General features: G+C 36.9%; 1 protein-coding gene across 1 annotated transcript in view; it reads right to left on the reverse strand.

Annotated features, from left to right (window-relative positions):
- The window catches only part of CCDC7 (coiled-coil domain containing 7), a 431,686-nt gene that overhangs the window by 158,179 nt on the left and 245,869 nt on the right, over positions 1–27,638 (reverse strand). Inside the window, exons 25-29 of the mRNA XM_082742485.1 lie at positions 25,573–25,683; positions 23,485–23,595; positions 20,206–20,313; positions 6,632–6,742; positions 4,874–4,984 (exon numbers count right to left, since the gene is read on the reverse strand). Coding sequence (XP_082598611.1) covers positions 4,874–4,984; positions 6,632–6,742; positions 20,206–20,313; positions 23,485–23,595; positions 25,573–25,683 — 552 coding nt within the window. The remainder of the gene's footprint in view (positions 1–4,873; positions 4,985–6,631; positions 6,743–20,205; positions 20,314–23,484; positions 23,596–25,572; positions 25,684–27,638) is intronic.

Genomic DNA, 27,638 nt, shown 5'->3' on the forward strand with positions numbered 1-27,638 from the left:
CCCCTTTGGATCACTACGTTTGTATCTTTAGGGTAAATACCCAATAGTGCAAATGCTGGGTCATAGGGAAGTTCTATTTTCAACATTTTGAGGAACCTCCATGCTGTTTTCCAGAGTGGCTGCACCAGCTTGCATTCCCACCAACAGTGTAGGAGGGTTCCCCTTTCTCCACATCCTCGCCAGCATCTGTCATTTCTTAACTTGTTGATTTTAGCCATTCTGACTGGTGTGAGGTGATATTGCATTGTGGTTTTGATTTGTATTTCCCTGATGCCGAGTGATATGGAGCACTTTTTCATATGTCTGTTGGCCATCTGGATTTCTTCTTTGCAGAAATGTCTGTTCATGTCCTCTACCCATTTCTTGATTGGATTATTTGTTCTTTGGGTGTTGAGTTTGCTAAGTTCTTTATAGATTCTGGACACTAGTCCTTTATCTGATATGTCGTTTGCAAATATCTTCTCCCATTCTGTCAGTTGTCTTTTGATTTTGTTAACTGTTTCCTTTGCTGTGCAAAAGCTTTTGATCTTGATGAAATCCCAATCGTTCATTTTTGCCCTTGCTTCCCTTGCCTTTGGCGATGTTCCTAGGAAGATGTTGCTGCGGCTGAGGTCGAAGAGGTTGCTGCCAGTGTTCTCCTCCAGGATTTTGACGGATTCCTTTCGCACATTGAGGTCCTTCATCCATTTTGAGTCTATTTTTGTGTGTGGTGTAAGGAAATGGTCCAATTTCATTTTTCTGCATGTGGCTGTCCAATTTTCCCAGCACCATTTATTGAAGAGGCTGTCTTTTTTCCATTGGACATTCTTTCCTGCTTTGTCGAAGATTAGTTGACCATAGAGTTGAGGGTCTATTTCTAGGCTCTCTATTCTGTTCCATTGATCTATGGGTCTGTTTTTGTGCCAGTACCATGCTGTCTTGAGGATGACAGCTTTGTAATAGAGCTTGAAGTCCGGAATTGTGATGCCACCAACGTTGGCTTTCTTTTTCAATATCCCTTTGGCTATTCGAGGTCTTTTCTGGTTCCATATAAATTTTAGCATTATTTGTTCCATTTCTTTGAAAAAGATGGATGGTACTTTGATAGGAATTGCATTAAATGTGTAGATTGCTTTAGGTAGCATAGACATTTTCACAATATTTATTCTTCCAATCCAGGAGCATGGAACATTTTTCCATTTCTTTGTGTCTTCCTCAATTTCTTTCATGAGTACTTTATAGTTTTCTGAGTATAGATTCTGTGTCTCTTTGGTTAGGTTTATTCCTAGGTATCTTATGGTTTGGGGTGCAATTGTAAATGGGACTGACTCCTTAATTTCCGTTTCTTCTGACTTGCTGTTGGTGTAGAGAAATGCAACTGATTTCTGTGCATTGATTTTATATCCTGACACTTTACTGAATTCCTGTATAAGTTCTAGCAGTTTTGGAGTGGAGTCTTTTGGGTTTTCCACATATAGTATCATATCATGTGTGAAGAGTGATAATTTGACTTCTTCTTTGCCGATTTGGATGCCTTTAATTTCCTTTTGTTGTCTGATTGGTGAGGCTAGGACCTCTAGTACTATGTTGAATAGCAGTGGTGATAATGGACATCCCTGCCGTGTTCCTGACCTTAGCGGAAAAGCTTTCAGTTTTTCTCCATTGAGAATGATATTTGTGGTGGGTTTTTCATAGATGGCTTTGATGATATTGAGGTATGTGCCCTCTATCCCTAAACTTTGAAGAGTTTTGATCAGGAAGGGATGCTGTACTTTGTCAAATGCTTTTTCAGCATCTATTGAGAGTATCATATGGTTCTTGTTCTTTCTTTTATTGATGTGTTGTATCACATTGACTGATTTGCGGATGTTGAACCAACCTTGCAGCCCTGGAATAAATCCCACTTGGTCGTGGTGAATAATCCTTTTAATGTACTGTTGAATCCTATTGGCTAGTATTTTGTTGAGTATTTTCGCATCTGTGTTCATCAAGGATATTGGTCTATAGCTCTCTTTTTTGGTGCGATCCTTGTCTGGTTTTGGGATCAAGGTGATGCTGGCCTCATAAAATGAGTTTGGAAGTTTTCCTTCCATTGCTATTTTTTGGAACAGTTTCAGGAGAATAGGAATTAGTTCTTCTTTAAATGTTTGGTAGAATTCCCCCGGGAAGCCGTCTGGCCCTGGGCTTTTGTTTGTTTGGAGATTTTTAATGACTGTCTCAATCTCCTTACTGGTTATGGGTCTGTTCAGGCTTTCTATTTCTTCCTGGTTCAGTTGTGGTAGTTTATATGTTTCTAGGAATGCATCCATTTCTTCCAGATTGTCAAATTTGTTGGCGTAGAGTTGCTCATAGTATGTTCTTATAATAGTTTGTATTTCTTTGGTGTTAGTTGTGATCTCTCCTCTTAAATTCATGATTTTATTTATTTGGGTCCTTTCTCTTTTCTTTTTGATAAGTCGGGCCAGGGGTTTATCAATTTTATTAATTCTTTCAAAGAACCAGCTCCTACTTTCGTTGATTTGCTCTATTGTTTTTTTGGTTTCTATTTCATTGATTTCTGCTCTGATCTTTATGATTTCTCTTCTCCTGCTGGGCTTAGGGTTTCTTTCTTGTTCTTTCTCCAGCTCCTTTAGGTGTAGGATTAGGTTGTGTACCTGAGACTTTTCTTGTTTCTTGAGAAAGGCTTGTACTGCTATATATTTTCCTCTCAGGACTGCCTTTGTTGTGTCCCACAGATTTTGAACCATTGTATTTTCATTATCATTTGTTTCCATGATTTTTTTCAATTCTTCTTTAATTTCCCGGTTGACCCATTCATTCTTTAGAAGGATGCTGTTTAGTCTCCATGTATTTTGGTTCTTTTCAAACTTCCTTTTGTGGTTGAGTTCTAGCTTTAGAGCATTGTGGTCTGAAAATATGCAGGGAATGATCTCAATCTTTTGATACCGGTTGAGTCCTGATTTAGGACCGAGGATGTGATCTATTCTGGAGAATGTTCCATGTGCACTAGAGAAGAATGTGTATTCTGTTGCTTTGGGATGAAATCTTCTGAATATATCTGTGATGTCCATCTGGTCCAGTGTGTCGTTTAAGGCCTTTATTTCCTTGCTGATCTTTTGCTTGGATGATCTGTCCATTTCAGTGAGGGGAGTGTTAAGGTCCCCTACTATTTTTGTATTATTGTTTATGTGTTTCTTTGATTTTGTTTTTAATTGGTTTATATAGTTGGCTGCTCCCACGTTGGGGGCATAGATATTTAAAACTGTTAAATCTTCTTGTTGGACACACCCTTTGAGTATGATATAGTGTCCTTCCTCATCTCTTATTATAGTCTTTGGCTTAAAATCTAATTGATCTGATATAAGGATTGCCACTCCTGCTTTCTTCTGATGTCCATTAGCATGGTAAATTCTTTTCCACCCCCTCACTTTAAATCTGGAGGTGTCTTCAGGCTTAAAATGGGTTTCTTGGAGGCAACATATAGATGGGTTTTGTTTTTTTATCCATTCTGATACCCTGTGTCTTTTGACAGGGGCATTAAGCCCAATAACATTCAGGGTAACTATTGAGAGATTTGAATTTAGGGCCATTGTATTGCCTGTAAGGTGACTGTTACTGTATATGGTCTCTGTTCCTTTCTGATCTACCACTTGTAGGCTCTCTCTTTGCTTGGAGACTACTTCAGCTAGCCAGAGATCAGCTAGATAGCTTATCTAAAGTTTGGAAACACCTGAAAATCCATCGGCAGATCAAAGAGAAGAACAACAGCAATTCTGGAAACAGAAAAACAACCACTTTCTGAAAGGTAGGACCGGCGGAGAAGTGAATCCAAAGTGACGGGAAGATAGACCCCGGGGGGACGGGCCGGCTCCCTGCAATACACCTTTTACATCCTTCTACAAGGCCATGAACTTGAAAAAGTCCCCCTCCTAGCTGGAGCACTATCCTTCCACTATATTGATGACATCTTCTGCATGACTCAACAGGGACTACATACCATGTTGACCTATATGGAGTAACATGGGTGGGTCATTAATACAGTCAAGGGGCAGTACGTCTCATTCCAAAGGAAGCAACTCCCAAGTTCTAGTCATGCTCAGGCCCTTAGCTCCAATAAATACAAAGGATGCCTAGCTATTGGTGGTATTCTTCAGCTAATGGTAGTCACACATTCCCTACATGACTATCTTCATGATAACAACCATTAATTAGATTACCAAAAAAGACCTCTACCCTGAGTGGGGCATGGTAACAGAATGCCCTGAAGGTTCTCCAACTAGCTACATAGGCCACCCTTCTCTTTGCCCCCTCTAATTCATTTTGAGTTATGGGTCTCAGCAGCCAATGTTGGCCAACTGAAACATGTTAGAAGTGACTTGACTGAAAGTAAACACCCTTGGAGGGATTATTGACTAGTTACTGGGCTTTAATGAACATTGAACTCAAGAGCCATGCCATGAAATCATCTTATAATTAGATATCCCAAATAAATATTGAATGTTTTATGATTTCATATTTCACATTGAAGTGTGAATTTTCTATATTGCTATCAATGCTCAAATACATATTCATGAAGTAAAGAAAAAAGATCTGATGAGATTAATTTTTTAAAATTTGAAGGGGGAGGTGAACCATGAGAGACTATGGACTCTGAAGAACAAAATAAAATATGGACAAAATATGGACTCTGAAGGGGTGAGGGGTGGGAGGTTGGGGTACCAGGTGGTGGGTATTATAGAGGGCATGGATTGCATGGAGCATTGGGTGTGGTGCAAAAATAATGAATACTGTTATGCTGCAAATTAATAAAAAATAAATTTTAAAAAGATAAAAAACAAAATTTTAAGCTTTTGAATTTTTAAAATCTAAAGTTATCTATAATCATATTACTTACTCATGTGTTTTTTCTCTCTGGAAGTTACTTGTTTCTGCCCTTGTATTTGATGTTTTGACACTGAATCTTGGTACTTAAGCATAAGATTTTTGTCTGGCACATCATCATGAGCTACATAGAGAGATTCATTTAGTCTCTTAATAGAAAAAATATATCTACAAACAAATCTCTAGATGTAAAATTTATAACAAATACACACCAAATTTTCTCTTGTTTTAATAACGTAAGCAAACTATCATAATGCCAGATGTGGCATGAAAATTGTGAGAATAGTTTTAATGGGTATGTGTTGAAGCTGTATCACTAAGGTCCTTATTATAATGTTTCAGATATAATGTTGTACTATATGTAGACTCTAGTTTTCTTGGGTTATTTATACTTTAAGTTAATACATATTCATATAACCAAAAGAAGAAGCTCCAAGCCCTGATAAGAACTGCTATATTTAGGGCCATTTATGTGGGGCATGTAGAAGACTGCAAACACCCAAACTAACCATCACCTAGAACTTGTGTCTCCCAAAAAAAATTCCTAGGAAAGAAAAGAGATAACTACACTCATTGCTGAGCCTAATGAAGCAAAAATTCTCTAAGAGACTATTTCTAATTTTAATAATTAAGATGACCTTTCACATAGACTGGGTGTATAGTGATTCAGTTAAATTTGATTCAATACTACAGCACAGCACAGCTCTGTGCACTAGGGTACCTGAAACTGTAACATCATACAGTCTTTTCCAAACTGAAGGAAATTTAATATGCAACAACTGACCTCTCCAATGCCCTCTGCTGTATCCCACTTCATGCAAAAGATCAGGATTAACTTAACCTTATGTGAAATGAGTTGCAATATACTCATTTCACATAACTACCAAATTGCTTCAATATCTGTCACCAATGCATAGTTCATGGCTTTTAAATGTCCTACTCCCAGAGAGAGGACTAGTCTTCAGTCAAGTGGGTCCAGACAAGGGCACCACCCAATAAGGACTAGATGCCCTGTTGACATACTAGTAGTTCTTGGATGGATTATTTGTTCAGAAAGGGTACATTTACCTCATACCCTAGTGAAATCCTGGACATGATCTCAAAAGAGCATGGCTTCTCATTCCAGGGGAGAAGACTACAAATATTGGCCCACTCAACCCCAACAAATAAAAAGAAGCCAGCAATTAGTGGAATTCTGACTGCTTGCATTCTTATTTTCCCTGTGTGAGGTCCTTGATATCATCTATGAGATTACCAAAAAGGTTGCTTAATTTTAGTAAAGATATAATGAAAAGGATGAACTAAAAGCCCCCCCAGTAGGCCTCTTAGGCTGCCCTTCCCCTATACTCTTTTGATTCCTATTTCATGTTTGAATTTCAGATCTCAGAATCATCTGTATACCAACTGGAGTCTATGGCAGAAGGCCACTGATACAGGTCAGGGGCATCCACTGGGCTATTGAACCCATAATTACAGGAAGTTGGCTGAAAGGCACAGTCCTTAGGAGAAACAATTATTTGCCTTTCGGGGGCCCTCAGAAATTCTAAGTTCTTCTCTTGTGGTCATAAAATGATCTTAAGACCAGAAATTCCAACCAAAGTGTAACAATATATTTTTCCTAACTATCAGGGGTATTCATATTTTAGTCAAAGTGTAGTGTTTCTATAAAATATATGTTCAGATACATATTCATGAACAAAAGTAAAATGATATAATTTAAAATAAAGTTATTTGTAATTTTTTAAAAAGTTATTTGTAATTTTATACTTACTACTCAGTCTTTCCCTTTTGTGAGTTCTTTGTTTCTTCACTTGAATTTCTGATTTTGATATTGAGTCTTGATGCTGAAGCATTTGATTTTCATCTGTTACTTCATCCTGAACTACACAGAGAAGCATTTAGTCAACTAAACAAAAAAGAGATATATTGTGAAATCTCTAGGTTTTAAATTTATAATAAGCATATATCATTATTCATTATTTTTATGAAGTTATAAGTAAATTACCATAATGTTAGATCAGATATGAAAACTGAGAAAAGAATTTTAATGGGTATGTGGAGAAACCATTTTATCATATCATTAAAATTCCTAGGTTTCAGATGTGTTTTATATTAGTTTCTAGTTTTCTTAGTTTTATGGCTTCAGTTAATGTATATTCATAGACCAAACAATGAAAATCCATAAGCACAAGATTATTTATTCTAGCATATTTATAATTTGCAAAATACTCAAAACCACATCAATGGATAAGCATAGGAAATGGATAGACAAAAGTAAGGTAGATAAACTATGATAATATAAAGTATGCATATAATGTGGTACAAACAGCTGTACACACAAGTATAGAACGAATGTTATAGATCCCTACAAATTGACTTGATGGTATTTCTATAAAATGATGTTTACTGGAAAAGAACCTGAGAAAATATCTAGTATGCTATCTTATGGACTCTGAAAAACAATCTGAGGGTTTTGAAGGGGTGGGGGGTGGGAGGTTGGGGTACTAGGTGGTGGGTATTATAAAGGGCACGAATTGCATGGAGCACTGGGTGTGGTGAAAAATAATGAATACTGTTATGCTGAAAATAAAAAATAAATTAAAAAAAAAAAAAAAAAAAAGAAAGAAAGGGAAATAAGGTGAGGGGGGAAATGAAGAGAGATACATACTATTTATCTTTACAAAATGAAACACAGGAAATATAAACTAGAAAGTAAGGTAGTTGGTCATTGAAGACACTTCTAGCTGAGTTATACCCAGTGACTATTGTTAGTTCTAAGCATGTCTCATGCACTGATAGGTTATGACATAGCAAGTTTTTGAGACTCATGTTTAGTGAGTTGCTTTAAACTTGATGCTTTACTAGAAACTTGAAGAAATGATAGACTTGGGTAGTGGACCTCCAACCATAAAGCATGTGATCTTGCTGAGAAAGCAGCCACTTTGCCCAAGGAGGACAGGGGGACACACAAATATCCAAGACATTCTCCTTCTACTGGCTGCTATTTGGTTTCTGAAAAGTTTGGCTCACCCAAGATGTGTTCCCTGCCAATGAAAATATTGTCTAGTTACTCAAAACCAGAGTCTCAAGGAGGAAATGGATAGACTTTCCACTAAGAATCTACTATTTGGGGGGAAGTGTGCCATGAGGGGCCAATACACAGCCCCATAAGAATCAAAATGATGGGGACACCTAGGTGGCTCAGTCAGTTAAACGTCCACCTCTTGGTCTCAGCTCAGGTCTTGATCTCAACATCATGAGTTCACGCTGGGCATGAAGCCCACTTAAAAAAAAAAAAGAATCAAAATGATGATGACATTTATTACTAATATGAGGGTTATTCTCTCTGCCGCCATCCAGTAATCTTAATATGAATCAGAGAACTCTGCCTACATTTACCCATATAAGTAAGGCTGGGGGCAGACCAAGATTTTTCTATCTCTATTGGCATGTGAGGATGGATGCTTTTGAATTCAAAGAGGTGATGAGAAGAAATTCCATAACTTGGGCCATTTGGATTCTAGTTTGTGAATAATTGTGATTGCCACAATTCTGACCCAGGATAATAGGGAAGCAATTAATGCTATCTGACCCTGTCTGAGACCGGACAATGGATGTCTCTTTGGGGCACCATAAGCCTCCATTTTTATAACCCCCACTACTAAATATATTACTAACACAGATATATTTTCTATGTGAACTCCAACTTGGATAAGCCCCAAGCCCTAATGAACATTGCTGCATATAAGACCATTTTAGTGAGGCATGTGGAAGACTATAGGCCTGCTAGACTACCAATATCTAGAGATCACCTCCCAAACCAATTATGTAGGGGAGGGGAAGAAAAATTATCCTCACTGCTGAGTTAAACTAAGCCAAAGAGCTCCATGAATCTATTTCATCGTTCAATAACTAAGTCAACCTGTGCATATAGCCTTGGGTGCCTATAGACTCAATTAATTATAGCAGCTTAACTATGAAACAGCTTAGGACACTGCTGTTACCTGACATTGTGACTGCCATAGAAGTTATTATCCAAGCTTAGGGAAATAGGTATGAAGTAATTCATATTCCAAATGCCATTCTTGACATTCACATCCATACAGATGATCAGAAGCAGTTTGCCTTATATGTGATGGGTTACAATACAACTTTAATGCCAAGGTTATGACCTGGAAAAAGTCCCACTCCTAGATGGAGAATTATCATTCCACTATATTGATGACATCCTTCTGGTTGGACTAGTCAAAGGCACTATACAAAAAGTACTAGATTCTGTGTGGACCGACTTTCAGCAACACAACTGGGTCATTAATATGGACATAGTACAAGGATCTGTAACCACCTAAAATCCCTGGACAGCAGCAATATGTCTCATTTTAGGAGACAACTGACAAATGCTTGTCCCTCTTAGTCCCAACAAATACAAAAAAGGACTGAAAATTTGTAAGGACTGGAAGTCTCATATTCCCCTCCATGGGATCCTGACTGCAACCATCTACTGAATTACCAAAAAGGCCTGTACATTTGAGTGGATTTCAAACCAACAAAATGCTCTGGAAGTCATAACAGATCTCCTAGACCTCTCTGACTGCATTTGAGTTATAGGTTTCAGCAACTTCTTTTTACCAGTTGGAATCTTTGGAAGAGGGCAACTGCACAGGAAAATGGACTAATTAGGCTTTTGGACTCCTAATTTCCTAGAGCTAACTGTTTCTATTTCATCGACTGGTTCCTAGTTACAGACCCTTTGAAAGAATTATTGGCCTGTTATTAACTTTGGTGGATACTTAGTGCACGACCCATGTCTGTGGAATAGTATTACAGCCAGCAATACTAACCAAAAATTATGACTACTTTAGATTTTGCTCTCCAGTTATTTTAAGGCACTTATACTTCAGGTCAAAGCTTAAGTTTCTATAAAATACAGATTTATGATTCAAAGAAAAAATCTTTAGTGCAATTAATTTTTTTTAAAGATTTTATTTATTTATTTGTCAGAGAGCGAGCAAGCGCGAGCGAGCACAGGCAGACAGAGTGGAAGGCAGAGTCAGAGGGAGAAGCAGGCTCCCTGCGGAGCAAGGAGCCCGATGCGGGACTCGATCCCAGGATGCTGGGATCATGACCTGAGCCGAAGGCAGCTGCTTAACCAACTGAGCCACCCAGGCGTCCCTTTAGTGCAATTAATTAAAAATAATTTAAATTATAATTATTATCCTCACTAGTATATCTCTTCTCTCTAGAACTTATTTGTTTCTTTACTTGTATTTAGATTTTTGACATTGATTTAAGATTCTTAAACACAAGATTTTCATCTGGTATTTTATCATGAGCTACATAAAAGATATATTGAGGTCAATAAATGAAGAAAATGGTTTTATTATGAAATCTCTATAATTCCAATTTATAACAACTATACAGCAACATTCTCATTTTTATGAAGTTATAACTAATTATCATAATTCCAGATCTGAAAATATTATTGTGAGAAGAGTTTTAACAGGTGTGTATTGAATCTTTCTCATTACTTCACTGACATTTGTAGATAATAGAAATTATAGACCATTTATATTAGTCTATTTCTCTTGGGCTATTTATACTTTATAGATCATATAGATTTATATGATCAACCAATGAAAATGCATATGTATAATTTATTAATTATAGCATTATTTGTAATTGTACTTTAATGTTGAAACATTGGAGATTGGAAGAATAAGCTAATATATATACTATAAACCATGTAAATTATGGTAAATCATGTGGTACAAACAGCTGTATAGAAATGTAAAAGAAATAAAAAAAATCTCTATAAGCTGACTTGGAGGGATCTCCAGAAGACAACAGGGCTTGTATGGTACCTTTTAGGTAAGGAAGAAGGGGAAATAAGAAATAAGAAAGAGAGATAGAGAAAATGAATCAGATACTTACCTTTACAAAATGAAACACAAGTGAGGTATTAGAAAACAATGTAGTTGGTTATCTACAAGATGAAAGGGAGAAAACTGGGGACAAAATGATTCTCTTCCAATTATGTCTCTTCACATACTTTTTACTTTTGGAAGCAGGTTCCAGTTCCACATACTTAAAAAATAAAATTAAATCACAAAAGAGGAACTACAACTAAAAGTAAATGTAAAGAAATGAACTCACTAAATAACAAAGAAAAAAGCACTGATGTAAAAAACTCATTGATGTAATATTTGACATGGTTCCTCATTCATAAGCAAGAGTGTGAAGGAGAGACTATAAACTCATGACAAAATATTTTTAGTAGGCTTATTTTTCTTTGTTTTCTTTAAAAAAAAAAAACAACTTCATTTATTTATTTATTTGAGAAAGAGAGAGCCTGAATAGGGGAAAGGGAAGAGGGAGAACAATAAGCAGGTTCCCCACTGAGCAGGGAGCTCTACGGGGCTCAATCCCAAGACCCTGACATCATGACCTGAGTCAGAGTCAGATGTTTAACCAACTGAGCCACCTAGGCACCCCATTGTTCAATATGCTTAATTTTCTATGTGCCACGCAATTCCAAAACAATTTCATAAGCATAGCAAAATGAGCAAATGAGTAAATGTGTTATGTTATTCAGAGTCAAGATTTACACAGTGAAAGAAAGGACATACACATGAAAGGGATGAAGGCAAGACAAAACTCTGAGGAGATAGACTAGAATTGAAAGTTTCCAAGATTTATCACAAATTCTAAATATGTCTATGCTTATTTACATGCACAGGTATACATATGTAGGCATAAGTGTACAAATATATATGTTTACATATAAGTATAGGTGAATACACCGAAGGAATCTGACTCTAGGCCAAACCTTATGTGTGATGTATCAGACACAAACACAAATGATTATAAAGGCATTACCTGGCAGTTGGCATGAGGGAATGAACCTTCTCAACCCACAAATGACTTGATATACAACCAGTCATGGTCTCGACTCCCTCATCCCTCAAGCTCTTGCCCATAGTGCATTGTTACCCCAGTTGCTTTCAGTTGGAGGCTTCTTTATGGTGGCAGGGAGGAGGGGCTTGCCTTAAGTGTTGTATTGTTTAGGCACTGCCTCTGCCTAGACCACCTCACTGGGTGGCACTTGAAGAAATTTTTTTCAGTTTCACTTCAGTAGTCAGGACTTTTCTATTTCTAGTCCTGCCACCCCTATTTCCCAAGAACATAGGATCCATAAAACATCAAGTGGCTTTTCTTTGGGGATCCTTCAGCTGTGAGATGATCTTCCCCTTTATCTCATATCAGTTTGCACTGATACATCTATCCCTTACCCACTGCTGTTTCAGAGGAGAAATAATCTTGTTAAATTTAGTTAAGTAAAAGAGCACAGTGTTGGCCTTCCTCTATAGAACATCTTCTTCACGAAGCCTTGACAGTAGCTATACTGGCTGAAGAGGTTACAATACATGAAGGATGAAAAGAGAAAATATATGAGACTGGGTATGGTTTTGGCTCTGATGGGATGGCCCACTTGTGATGAGTTCCTTGTCACTGAAAACGATATTTGGATCACCATTATAGAAGATACAGTGTCCCATGAAGCCACACTAAGGGTCCAAGTGTCTACACTGTGGAGTGAGGATAGTACATAATATTTTTAAAAACGATTTTATTTATTTATTTGAGAGAGAGAAAGCATGAGTTGGAGGAGAGTCAGAGGAAGAAAGAGAAGTAGATTCTCCACTGAGCAGGAACCCTGATACAGGGGGCTGAATCCCAGAACCCCAGGATCATGACCTGAGCTGAAGGCAAATGCTTAACTGACTGAGCCACCCATGTGACCCAGTACATGATAACATTTTTAAACAAACTCAGATTTCTCAGTTAATTATGCTACCCTTATTGGATATTGAGCTCTATTAAACTTCTTCATAAGGTCAGGTCATTGGACACTATACAATCTGAATATTAACTGATAAAATATTAGATAAAAAAAAAAGCTACTGCCAAGGTGGCAATGATTGACTGAAAGTGAAAGCCAATGTAAAAATGGTAATCAGTCACCTACTCCTGGATAATCTGGGCCAACGCTTTCTCAAAGAGATCTGTAAGTGGATATCCAATAATGAGGTGGCAAAGAAGTAAGTTTATGGGTTCTGTACCATGGCACTAATGGACTGATAGTGGTCCCTGGGATGACCAAGAGGCAGCTGAACTAGGTTCCACAAGCTTATGGCTCCTATGACTAATAGTAATTCTACTGTGCAGTTCTTTCCACTGAATCTTGACATGAATCCTACAGCCTATCAACTTTTTTTAATTTTTAATTTTTTATTTATTGTCAGCATAACAGTATTCATTGTTTTTGCACCACCCCCAGTGTTCCATGCAATCCGTGCAAGAACTCTTTTGTTTTCAGAAATGAACAAGACTATGCATTAGACCAGGTACCTGTCCATTTTACCTCAGTGGAAACATAAAGACATATGCTATGGTCAGAATTTAATGGGGAAGTGTGTTTCTTGGGCTATTGGGTACTGGTACTATGTGACTGTGATCTTCACAACTTCTGATACCAAGATAAAGGGGAAACACATAACATTTGCTATGTAAGTGAAAGGGATCTAGGCAAGGATCCTATTGGGTCTTAGGCTATTCCCATGGGACACTTACCCAGATCCAACTATGGATATTTCCCTTTGGACCACTGCAAACTTCCACTGTTATGGCCCTATTCATATACATATTATTAGTATGGGTGAATTGTCAGTGTGAACCCCCACTTTGTACTAATTCCTCAGCCCTGATAGAAATTTCTGCAGGTAACTACAGTTTTAGTTGACATATGAAATATTGTGAACTTATCCAATTACCAATGGCTGTGTCTTTGTCTCCCAAAACACCTGCATGGGGAAGAAAATTTTATAGCTTCCCTAATTACTGAGCTGAATGAACTGAAACTTCTCCATGAGACTCTTTAACCATTCAATAATTCAGTCAACCTGTATTCACAACTTTGGGTACATGGAGACTAAACTGCTCTATGCAGCTTAATGTTGTAGTACAGCACTTTACACCTATGGTACTTGATACTTACAGTGCTAAAGTCTATGTCCAGTCTTGAGGGAACTTGAGATTCAGCAATTGATATTATGAATGTCCTTTTCAGCATTCCTTTTTAAATAGATGATCATGATCAGCAGATCCTGTTGTGGATTGTGTTGCTATATACCACTACTGTACTTCCACAATGCTGCCAAAATTCTCTGAATATCTGTCATCAGTGCAAAAGTGATGACATGAAAAAGCCCCACTCTTGGAGAAAGCAATAGACTTCCACTCTAGTGATGATATCAACTAACATGGGCAAAACTAAACAAATACTGGTTGACCTACAGACCCACACATGGCAACTCAGTGGGGTCAGTACTACAGGCAAGGTACAGTTACCTGGTACCCTAATAAAATTCCTCAACATGCTTTGTAAGGGGTATAACATCTCATTACAGAAGAGAGTGTCATGCTTTGGCCCACTCTAATTAAACAAATGAAAGCCCAGCAATTAATAGGACAATTGAGTTACTTACACTCTCATATTCTCCATGTAGGGTCTATGATGGCATAGACCCTATGGGGAATAGGGTCTGTGGGGTAAGTAGAAGGGCCACTTCCTTTCAGTGGGGCATGACCAAGAGGATGCCACAAAGGTCCTCCAACAGGTCACCAGGTTGCCCTTCCTTGGTCCTTCTAATATATCAGCTCTTTGATTTACAGAATTTAGCAACATCTCTATTCACTGAAAGAAGGTATGGCAGAAGCCACTGATACAGGTCAGAAGCACCCCCTTGGGCTTCTAAACCCATATCTCCAGGAGTCAGATGAAAGGTACACATTCTTTCAGAGACACTTAGTGGCCAGTTACAGGGCCTTAGTGGATACTGAGTGGTGGCTCTATAACTACGAAATAACTATGGGACAAAAAATACCAACCAAAGTCTATGAATTCTTCTGTGTTTGTTCTCTAATTATCTTTAGGTACTTATATTGTATGCCAAGGTATTATTTCTATAAAATATATGCTCAAATATACATTTATGAACTAAAAAAAAAAAGATCTTCCAATGAGTTTCATTTGAGGTTATCTATAAGTCCCTGCCTTAGAGGAGGCAAGATGATAAAAGATTAGGGGATCTTGTTTCATCTGGTCCTTTGAATTGAGCTAGATAACTATCAAATCATTCTAAACACTCATGAATTCAACCTTAGATGTAAGAAAAGAAAGTATGGAACTCTAGAAAAGCAATCACTTTTTGCAAGGTAAGAGGTACGGAAAAGTGAATCTGAGGAGGTATTTTGGAAAATAAATGGCAGGAGGAAGGAGCCTCAGTAAGCTGGCTACCAGAGAGTGATATAGCCCTGGAGAACAAAAGCAGAACCCTTGGAATCTGCTCCAGGGAGAGGCAATTCCTGCCTTAAAGGTGCTTAGGTGGTGAAAGAGGGCAGAATTCTAGGTGGAAGAACATGGTCTCAGAATCCCTGGAGAGAATCACAGAGGAATGGGGGGTGCCTGAGCCAGTAGAGTTCCCAAGCATTGGAGCGAGCAAACTGGTTACACTCAGCGAACCAGGAGGCAGCTCTTAGCTTGGTTCACCATAAACTGCAAGCCACAAACCCAACACAACCACAGTCCTTGTGGGGACCCTGCAAAGGACAGGAAAGCAGGGAACTTTCACCTTCCCTTGAGAGGGGGGTTAGTGGGTACACACACAATGGTGAGACAGCTCTTAGTGCAGGAGTTCTGCAAAAAACAGGAATGTGGCAACCCTCCACCTTCCCCTCAGGAAGACTGAAATGCATAAGGTAAAATTAAACCTAAAGAAGCTGGAGAATGAAGAGCAAATAACCTAATCCAAACAGAAGGGAAATAATAAAGATTAGAGCAGAAGTCAATGAAATAGAAACTGAAAGAACAGTAGAACAGATCAATGAAACTAGAAGCTGGTTCTATGGAAGAATTAAAATTGAGAAACCCCTACCCAGACTTATCAAAGAGAAAAGAGAAAGGGCCCAAATTAATAATATCATGAATGAAAGAGGAGAGATCATGACCAACACCACGGAAATACAATCAATTTTAAGAACATATTATGAGCAACTATATGTCAACAAATTAGGCCATCTGGAAGAAATTGCCCAATTGCCCCCCTGGGAACTTATAAACAAGCAAGACTGAACAAGGAAGAAATAGAAGATCTCACTGGGTGTGGTGCATAAACAATGAATTCTGGAACACTGAAAAGAAAAAGAAGAAAGAAAGAAAGAAAGAAAGAAACAAACAAACAAACAAACAGAAGATCTTAACAGACCCACAGCCAGCAAGGAAATTAAAGCAGTAATCAAAATCTCCCTCCTCCACACTAAAAAGGAGTCCAGGGCCAGATGAATTTCCAGAGGAATTCTACCAAACATTTAAAGAATTAATACCTATTCTTCTGAAGGTGTTTAAAAAAATAGAAATGGAAGGAAAACTTCCATACTCTATCTATGAAGCCAAATTACCTTGATCACAAAACCAGACAAAGGAGAAAGGAGAATTAGAGACCAATATCCCTGTTGAACATGGATGCCAAAATTCTCACCAAGATACTAGTCAACAGGATCCAACATTACATTAAAAGTTTTATTTGCCATGACCAACTGGGATTTATTTCTGGGCTGTAAGTATGGATAAACATTTACTAATCAATTAACATGATACATCACATTAATAAAAGAAAAGACAAGAATCATATAATCCTTTCAACTGATGCAGAAAAAACATTTGACAAAATTACAGCAGCCTTTCTTGGATGCTGTAACTCTCCACAGAATAGTGATAGAGGGAGTAAACCTTAATATCATAAAAACAATCTATGGAAAGCTCACAGCAAATACCATTCTCCGTGGAGAAAAATTGAGATATTTTCTTCTAACATCAGGAACATGACAGGGATGCCAACGCTCACCACTGTTATTCAAAATAATACTAGAAGTCCTTGACTCAGCAAGCAGACAATAAGAAGAAATAAAAGGCATTCAGATTAGCAAAGAAGAAATCAAACTTTCAACTTACACAATAAATCACATTAATAAAGGGAAGGATGAGAACCATATGACCTTCTCAATAGGTGCAGGAAAAGCATCTGACAAAATACAGCATCCTTTCCAGATTAAAACTCTTCAGAGTACATGGACAGATGGAATATATCTCAGTATCATAAAAACCATTGTTAAAAGCCCACAGCGAATGTTTATAGCAGCAATGTCCACAATAGCCAAACTATGGAAAGAACGTAGATGTCCATCAACAGATGAATGGATCAAGAAGATGTGGTATATATACACAATGGAATACTATGCAGCCATCAAAAGAAATGAAATCTTGCCATTTACAACAACATGGATGGAACTAGAGCATATCATGCTTAGCGAAATAAGTCAAGCAGAGAAAGACAACTATCATATGATCTCCCTGATATGAGGAAGTGGTGATGCAACATGGGGGCTTAAGTGGGTAGGAGAAGAATCAATGAAACAAGATGGGATTGGGAGGGAGACAAACCATAAGTGACTCTTAATCTCACAAAACAAACTGAGGGTTGCTGGGGGGAGGGGGTTTGGGAGAAGGGGGTGGGATTATGGACATTGGGGAGGGTATGTGCTTTGGTGAGTGCTGTGAAGTGTGTAAACCTGGTGGTTCACAGACCTGTACCCCTGGGGATAAAAATATATGTTTATAAAAAATAAAAAAATTTTTTAAAAAGCCCACAGCAAAAATCATTCTCAATGGGGAAAAACTGAGATGTTCACTGCACTCTCACCATTATTATTCAGCATAGTATTAGAAGTCCTAGCTTTAGCAATAAGACAACAAAAAGAAATACAAGGTATTCAAATTGGCAAAAAAGAAGTCAAACTCTCTCTCTTCGCAGATGACATGATACTCTATGTGGAAAACCCAAAAGACTCCACCTTACATTACTAGAACTCATACAACAATTTGGCAACATGGCAGGATACAAAATCAATGCACAGAAATAGTTGCATTTCTATAAACTAATAATGACACAGAAGAAAGATAAATTAAGGTATCTATTCCATTTATAATAGCACCAAAACCCATAAGATAACTAAGAATAAACTTGACCAAAGAGGTAAAGGATCTATATTCTAGAAACTACAGAACACTTATGAAAGAAATGGAGGAAGACACAAAGAGATAGAAAAACATTCCATGCTCATGGATTGGAAAAACAAACATTGTTAAAATGTCTATGCAGCCCAGAGCAATCTACACTTTCAAAGCACTCCCTATCAAAATACCATTACACCATTCCCTATCAAAATACCAAAATACCATTAACATTTTTCACAGAGCTGGAACAAACAATTCTAAAATTTGTATGCATCCAGAAAAGAATCTGAATAGGGGAATGGTGAAAAAGAAAACCAAAGATGGTGGCATCACAATGCTGACTTCAAGCTATATTACAAAGCTGTAATCATCAAGACAGCATGCTATTGACACAAAAACAGAAAGATAAATCAATGGAACAGAATAGTGAGCCCGGAGTTAGACCCTCAACTCTATGGTCAACTAATCTTTGACAAAGCAGGAAAGAACATCCAATGGAAAAAAGACAATCTCTTCAATAAATGGTGCTAGGAGCGGCACCTGGGTGGCTCAGTGGGTTAAAGCTTCTGCCTTTGGCTCGGGTGTTGATCCCAGGGCCCTGGGATTGAGTTCCACATTGGGCTCTCTGCTCAGCAGGGAGCCTGCTTCCCCCTCTCTTTCTCTGCCTGCCTCTCTGCCTAATTGTGATCTCTTTCTGTCAAATAAATAAATAAAATCTTTAAAAAATAAAAATTAAAAAATGGTGCTGGGAAAGTTGGACAGCCATATGCAGAAAAATGAAGCTGGACCATTCTCATACACCATACACAAAGATTATCCAAAATGGATGAAAGTCCTCAATATGATAAAGGAATCCATCAAAATCCTAGAGAAGAATATAGGCAGTAACTCTTTGACACTGGCCACAGCAACTTCTTTCAAGACATGTCTCTAAAGGCAAGGAAAACAAAAGCAAAAATGAAATTTGGGACTCCATCAAGAGAAAAAGCTTCTGCACAGCAAAGGAAACAGTCAACAAAACCAGGAGGCAACCCATGAAAAGGGAGAAGATATTTGCAAATGACATTACAGATAAAGGGCTCGTATCCAAGATCTATAGAACTTCTCAAACTCAACACCCAAAAAAAAAACCAGATAGTCCTATAAATAAATGGGCAGAAGACATGAACAGACACTTCTGCAAAGAAGATTTACAAATGGCTAACAGACACATGAAAAATGTTCAACATCACTAGCCATCAGGTAACTACAAATCAAAACCACAGTGAGATACCATCTTACACCTGTCTAAATCACTAAAACTAACAAGACAACAAATGTTTGCAAGGATATGGAGAAAGGGGAACCTTCTTACACTGTTGGTGGGAACACAAGCTGGTATAGTCACACTGAAAAACAGTATGGAAGTTCCTCAAGACGTTAAAAATAGAGCTACCCTATGACCCTGCAATTATACTACTAGGGATTTACCCCGAGATACAAATGTGATCCAAAGGGGCACCTGCAGATGTTCATAGCAGCAATCTCCACAATAGCCAAACTATGGAAGGAACCTAGATGTCCTTCAACATGGACATCTCGTTGATGAATGGATAAAGAAGATGTGGTTCATACATACAATGGAATATTACTCAGCCGTCAGAAAGGGTAAATATTTACCATTTACACTGACGTGAATGGAACTGGAAGATATTATGTTGAGTGGAATAAGCCAATCAGAGAAAGAAGATTACCATATGGTTTCACTCATATGTGGAATATAAGGAACAGCACAGAGGATCATAGGGTAAGGGAGGAAAAACTGAATGGGAAGACATTAGAGGGCATGAAAAACCATGAAAGACTCAACTATAAGGGACAAGCTGAGGGTTACTGGAGGGGAGGTTGGTGGAGTGATGAGGTAATTTGGTGATGGGCATTAAGGAGGGCACATGATGTGATGAGCAGTGGGTGTTATATGCAACTGAGAAATTATTGAACGCTTCATCTGACACAAATATATACTATATGATGGATAATTGAATTTATATATATATATATATATTTTAACTTTTTATTTTTTATAAACATATATTTTTATCCCCAGGGGTACAGGTCTGTGAATCACCAGGTTTACACACTTCACAGCTCTCACCAAAGCACATACCCTCCCCAATGTCCATAATCCCACCCCCTTTATTTTTTAAAAAGTTATCTACAATTACTATACTTACTACTGACTCTTTCCCCTTTAGGAGTTCTTTTTTTCTTTACTTGCAGATGGGTTTTTGACATTGAAACTTGAGGCTCAAGCATAAAATTTTCTGGTACTTTATTGTGAGCTACACAAAGAGTGACAGTTCAAATAAATGGAAAAACAAATATATTGTGAGATTCTATACTTTCAAATTATTGAAAAATGTATAAAAATATTTTCTTATATTTTTAAAAAGTTGTAAGTAAATTATCTTAATTCTAGATCCAATATAAAAATAGTAAGAGTTTTAATGGATATATATTGAAAATATCTCATTATTTTACTAATATTCATAGTTTTCAAATGTTTAAATTTAGTCTTTAGTTTTCTTAATACTTTATATTAAAACACAATTATAGACCAAGCAATGAGAATATGTATTACAAGATTATTCATTACAGCATATTTGTAATTGCAAAATGCTCAAAATCACATAAATGTACAAACATAGGAGATTAATTTGATAAGCTAAGGTATATAGTATAAACTATGGTAATATTGATTATTGTATATAATATGGTCCAAACAACTGTACATGCAATTATAAAAGGAAAGAAAAAAAGATCTCATCAAATTGGGAGGAATTTCTAGGTTATAATGTTAAGTGGATTAAAAACTGAAAGGTTATCTAGTGAATTTTCTTTTAATAAAGAACAGAAAGAAAATTTAATGTATATACCTTTATACCTTTATAAAATGAAACATGAGAGATAAATGAGGAAACAAGACAGGTTTTTTTTTTTCCAAAGTCATTGTAAACCATGCTTGCTGAATTGCACTAAACTACTGTTAGTCTAAGAATATCTCTAGCACTAATGAACAGCCTATGATGTAGTAAATTTCTGAGGGCCCATTTTTAATGAACTTTCAAAATTGCTTTTCCAGTGAGCTGAGGAGATAATATAATATGGGGTAGTTTGCCTTAATCATTAAGGAGGTAACTTGTGAAACTTAGTAAGGGAATACATCACAACAGAACCACTCATTCAGAGTGCCCTCACAGTGGTCAGTTGCTCAAGGAAGACAAGGAAGGGGGGAAAGGCAATAAGATGAACACCAGGTACACTCCTTTCTCATGTTTGGCCCACCCATGTTGAGCATCCTAACACCAAAAATGTTGTTTGGACCACCTTTATAGCCACCTACAAGATGTCCAATTAGCCACTTTGATGGCCCTTTTGTTAGACAATGGGGAGCAAGAGCAGTAAGTAGGTAATGATACTGTTACCAAGCCTCAGATTTACAGGGTCATTTGTGCCATATTTTCTGGTTTCTAGCTCCACTAAACCTCCTTATAAAGTTATATCTGCTTGCTTACAAGACAACCTGGATCTTAACTGGATCTTAATTTCAGGGTAAGGAAAAAACCAGTTAACGTTAAGATAAAAAGTTGACGAGTGAAAGGAGTGACCTAAAAGAATCTCAAGGATGACATTAATGGACTCTCCACCAAGGATTCATCACCAGATAGTGGTCCATAAGTGGTCCATAGCGACACTAGAAGCCAAATGGTGATGATATCTATGATTAACACAAGTGTTCTTCCTTCTGAATTTCTAAGTAAACCTTGAGATAACCAGAGACCTCTCCTTCCCACATCACCTACTTCTATCCAATCTTTCAACTTTCAATACAAACAAGAACCAGAGTTAGGTCGAGGTTCCTATATTCCCGACTGAGACATAAGGATTATGCTTAGGTCATACTTCAATGGGAAGGTGGATGAGAATTGAATTTCTAGGACTTTTGGACATTGATATACATATGATTATGATCTCTGTAGCCACTGACACTAGGATGAGGGGGAAATAGACAATGTCCAATTGCTTTGGGTTTGAGTTCACCAAATGAGACCCTTAAAATTCAACTAGGGGTATGTCCCTACACACCACTAAAAATCTCCATTGCTGTGGCTTCCATTATTGAATGTATTATTGTATAGATGTATTTTATACATATATCTGACTCACTTTTGCCCTAAGCCCTAGTGGCAACTGCTATATTTTAGGACCATTTTAGTTTGGCATATATAAAGCCATAAACCTACCAGGCTACTAGTGCCTTGGACCTTTGCCATCCAAAAACAACTACCTGGGGGAGCAAAAATATATATATATATATTTGCCTTCATTGTTAAGTTTAATGAAACAAAAGTCCTCCATGACATTTTTCTCTATTCATAAGCCTTTTCATTCTGTCTATAAAGCCTGGGGTGACTAGAGACACAATTTATTATAGTCAGCTCAACACCACAATACAGAACTCCATGTGGTATCACTTGGAATTGTGACCTTCACAGAGGTTTACTGCCCAGACTGAGTGAAATAGGTATGTAACAACTGCTGTCACAAATGTCTGTCCTAGCATCCCTGTTCACACAGGTTAATTAGGATCATAAATTTACCTTATGTATAAATATACTTTTACTGTCCTTCCATAAGCCCAAAACATGAAAAAAAAAAAAAAAGCCCTTCTTCCAGATCAAGTACTAACCTTCCACTAATATTGATGACATTCTCCTTCGGACCCAGACTAGAGCACTACCCACAAGGACTAGATACTGTAATGACTTGCATACAGCAACATAGCTGGACCATGAATATATACAAGGTACAAGAACCAAAAACTCAAGTAAAATACTTGGGAGCAAAATGGAAAGGAGTAGCTTTTCTCACTTGAAGCTCCAAGGAGTCAAGTTTCTTTTATCCTTCTCTAGCCCAACAAATACAAAGGAGGCCCAGCAATTGGTGGGACTATTAAGCTACTGATACTCTCATATTACCCATGCAGGCATCTCAATGGCATCCATCTGTAAGGTTACCAAAAAGGCTTCTACCTTTGAGTGGGTCCCAACCAACAGGATGCCTTATAGCTCCTTCAACAGGCCCATCAGGCCCCCTTTTTGCTTAGTTCCTTTGATCCACATTTGACTTTTGAGTTGTGGTTCTCACCAAAGTCTCTACTAATCTGAGTCTATGACAGAAGGACAATGCTTCTTGAGATACTATCGATCTGTTGTTGGGCCTTAGTGGATACTGAGCACGTGACCCATGGATGTGAAACAGTCTTACATCCAGAAACAAACAAAAGTTATGAATACTTTTACTTTGTTCTCCAATTAGGATATTTTAAATCAAAGTATAGTAAATTTTCTAAAAAATATATGCTCATATACATATTCATGAACCACAGAAAAACCATCTTTTGATATGATTAATTTAAAAATAATTTAATGATGTACAATTATTATACTTACTAGTGAGTCTTTCCCCTTTAGCAATTTTTTGTTCCTTTACTTGCAATTGGATTTTTGACATTGACTCTTGATACTCAAGCACAGGATTTTCATCTGTCATATTATCATGACCTACATAAAGAAATGCATTTAAAGCACTAAATAGAAAACAAATCTATTATGAAAATTCTTAAGTTTCAAACATAACATCTATAGCAGCATGTTCTTTCACATGAACATCTATAAATAAATTACTATAATGTAAAATCTTACATGAAAATGTGATGAGAATTTTTAATGGGTAAGTGTTGTAGCTATCTCCTTAATTAATGAACATTTCTTACATTAAATATTTTTTTGTCTAATTTTGTGTTATTTATACTTTAGGTTAATGCATATTAATATGACAAAAGTGAAAATTTATATGTACATTATCATAGCCACATTCTCTTTTATTGTAAAATATTCAAAATCTCATAAAATGTCCAAATATAGGAAACTGCCTGAATAAACTAAGCTCTCTCCCATCATTTATCATATTTATCACATTTTCATGACTAATGTGATAAATAAAGATCTTTATAAGCTGTCTTAGATGGGTTTCTAGGAGAAAATAATAAAAGGGAAAAGAAACCTGAAAAGGGGATAATCTGTACTCGATCTTATGATTTAGAAAGAAGAGAAATTTTTTAAAGAGAGAGAACAAAAATCTCTACCTGGCAGTACTCATGGGGGGGAAACTTGTCACCCAACATGAAGTTTAATGCATAGCAGGTGAACTTTGGAAACTGGAGGTAGTTTCCATAAAGGACTAAGATCAACTCATGCCTTGTACTTATGCATTTTGTATCTCTATGCCAGGTACCTCCATTAGAGGCTCTTTGTGAAAATGGGAGGAGTCAGCTAATACATTGTACTTTTCAGGCACTTCGCAACAGATGACTGTACTAGGGGAATTTGAAGATACTTTTCTCATTTTCAACTCAATATTTAGGACTTCTATCCTCCTAGCCATCCTTCATCAACATCTGCAAGGCTCTTGGGTTCAAAAACGAAGAACCTTGTGTTTGAGTCTCTTACAGCTATGAGATGATCTTCCCCCAAACTTCACTTCCATCTGACCATTTCCTAGTTTGTTCTGTGGAGACAATGAAACCTTCGTATAGCTGGGGTCTTTTCCTCTTTAGGCTCTTGTTTATACTATTATAGTAAGTGAATAAAAGTTTAATTGCTACTTTTGATAAAGTAAAATTGCTACAGCTTGACAAAGTCAAATCTGGCAGATCTTTCTCTGCCACACTGTCATTGTCAACAATAAAGTAAATTCCTTTCTGGAAGGAGCACTTACGGAGAGCTAGTAAGTATAGGCTGATGCCTAGATGGTACACCTGATGGACCATTTTTACAAAGTTCAAGTACCTACTACCCAGTGAAATTCCTGGCCATGATTTACAAGGGGTATGGTGTCTCATTCTATAATAGAAGACTGGCTTTGGCACTCTCTGTTCTGACAATTATAAAGGAGACCTGATGATTGATCTAACTACTCACCTACTTGTATTCTCAATGCCTCCCATCAATGGAGTTATAAGAAAGACCATTTACTTTTAATGGATCCACAACCAGAACAATGACCTGGAATCCCTCAAACAAGCCACTGAGGCTGTCTGTCCTCTGGGCCCCTTTGATCTATTTTGCTTTTTGAGTTACATATCTCAACAATCTTTCTATTCACCACTTGGAGTTTAAGGAGGGAAAGCACTGTCATAGTTCAGAGGCTTCTGTTAGACTTCTGAATCCATCATCTCTAGAAGTAGCTAGCTGAAAGATATACACCTTTTAAGAATTAGAAACAAATAATCTATTTTTGGGCTTCAGTGGATACTGAGCATATGACCCATGACTATGAAATAGACTCAATACAAGCAATTCCAACCAGAAGTTATCAATAGTTTTTGCTTTTGTTCTTTGTCTTAGGATATTCGCACTTTACATCAAAGTACACAAATTTCTATAAAATATATGCCCAAATACTTATTCATGGATGAAAGTAAAAAGATCTGATAAATATAATTTAAAATAATTTAGAGTTATCTATATTATACTTACTAATAAGTTTTTCATTTTGGGTAGTTCTTTGTTTCTTTACTTGCATTTCTGTTTTTGACTTTGAGTCCTCATGCTTTAACATAAGGTTTTTGTCTGGTACATCATCATGAGCTACAAAAAGAGATACATTTATTATTATTCACTAACCGAAAAAATGGACACAGTGACAGCTCTAGAAATCAAATTTACAAGAATAAAGCAGTATTTTCTCTCACTTTTATAAACAGAAAATATAAGTAAATTACCATAATGCTAGAACTAACATTATGGTGAGAAGAATTTTAATGTGTGTGTGTGTGTTGAAGTAGAAATAATGAAGTAGGCATTTACTTCATTATTTCACAAATATTTCTTGGCATAGAATATATTTAATATTAGTCCCTACCTTTTGGTTACTTATAGTTTAGGTTAATATATATTCAGAGACTTAACAGTGAAAATGTATACATATAAGATTATTCATTATACTGTATTTATAATTGCAAAATACTCAAAGACACCCAAATATATAAGAACATGAGACTGGTTGAATGGCAAAGTAACAACAACTATGATGTACAAGTGATACAAAGAGTTACACATGCAGTTCTAAAAGTAATTTAAAAAAAATCACTAATACCCAACTTGAAAGGATCAATATGGGAAAAAACGCAAATGGGAAGATATCAAGTATACTTTTGGGAAAAAAAATGGGACGGAAAAAGAAAATAAATACTTACCTTTGGAAAAATAAACACAGGAAAGATAAACCAGAAAACAAAGTAGTTGTTTTCCAAAAATTGTGTAGACCCTGCATGTAGAGTTGTCTGCAATTACAACTGCTAGATCTAAATATGTCCCTGGCACTGATGACAGCCTATAATGCAGTGAATTTTTCTTTAATTAAAAAATATGTAGGACCCCCAGGATCACTTTGCCTAGTGACCCAAAGAAACCATGGATAAGTTACCTCTAACATAAAGGCAGTAATCTTATAAACTTACTGACAATGGCACTTTGTGAAGTGTGTCGCTGAAGACTCCCTCATTCAGAATGTCTTTCAGCCTTCCACTGTATACTGATACCCTTCAGAAATACTGATACCCTCCACTGAACCTAGAAAATGGTACTACCCAACAAAAACAGAAGGCACATGGACTCACTTGTTGTAACAAGTCTCAGTCATTAATTAAAAAAAAAAAAAAAAAGGCACAAGAACCTGGCATCCAAGTAAAATCTCTGGGAGTAAACTGGGAAGGAACAGTATGTCTCATTCCATAGGCAATAATTGCTAAGCTTTAGTTTCTTTAAGCTCTAATAAATACAAAGGAGGCCCCAAAACTGATAGGTCATTTTAGCTACTAGAATGCTTTGGCATTCACCACGAGATCATCATGATGACATGATGTATCTATCAGGATACAATAAGGTCTCTATATTTAAGGAGGACATGAAAATAGAATGCCTTTAGGGAGGGTGTCTTTCAACATGCCACCCACTCTGCCCATCCCCATGGCCCTTCTGACTCACATTTGTGTTTGGATTACAGATCTCAACAACCTCTTAGTTCAGTAATTAGACCCTATGGCAGATGGATATGTTAGAGGCCACTGGTGCCAACTGGGCTTTTGGTACCATAGGCTTCTAGAGTCAGCTGAGAGGTGCAGTACTTCTAAAATACTATTACTGACCTGTTATATGGTTTCAATGAATACTGAGTGTATGACCCATGGAAATGAAGTAGTCTTATGCCTAGAAAAACCAGCCAAAAGTTATGAATAGTTTGGCTTTTATTCTCTAGTTATCCTGCAGTACTCACAATTTTGGTGAAACTATAAAATTACTATAAAATATAAGCTCAAATATTGATTCATGAATGAAAGAAAAAATCTTTTGATCAATTTAAAATAATTTAGAAAATGACATCAGCAAGATGGCAGGCTAAAATGTCCCAGCTCTGAATCTGATGTAACACTGAATTAACAACCATTCATGGATGAGATATATTATGAGAGCTTCAAAGTTCAGCTGAGAGGTACCAGCACACCAAAGAAGCATAACATCCAAAAACAGCTGTATTTAAAAGG

The sequence above is a fragment of the Mustela nivalis genome, assembly GCF_964662115.1.
Source record: "Mustela nivalis genome assembly, chromosome: 7".
Classification (NCBI taxonomy): domain Eukaryota; kingdom Metazoa; phylum Chordata; class Mammalia; order Carnivora; family Mustelidae; genus Mustela; species Mustela nivalis.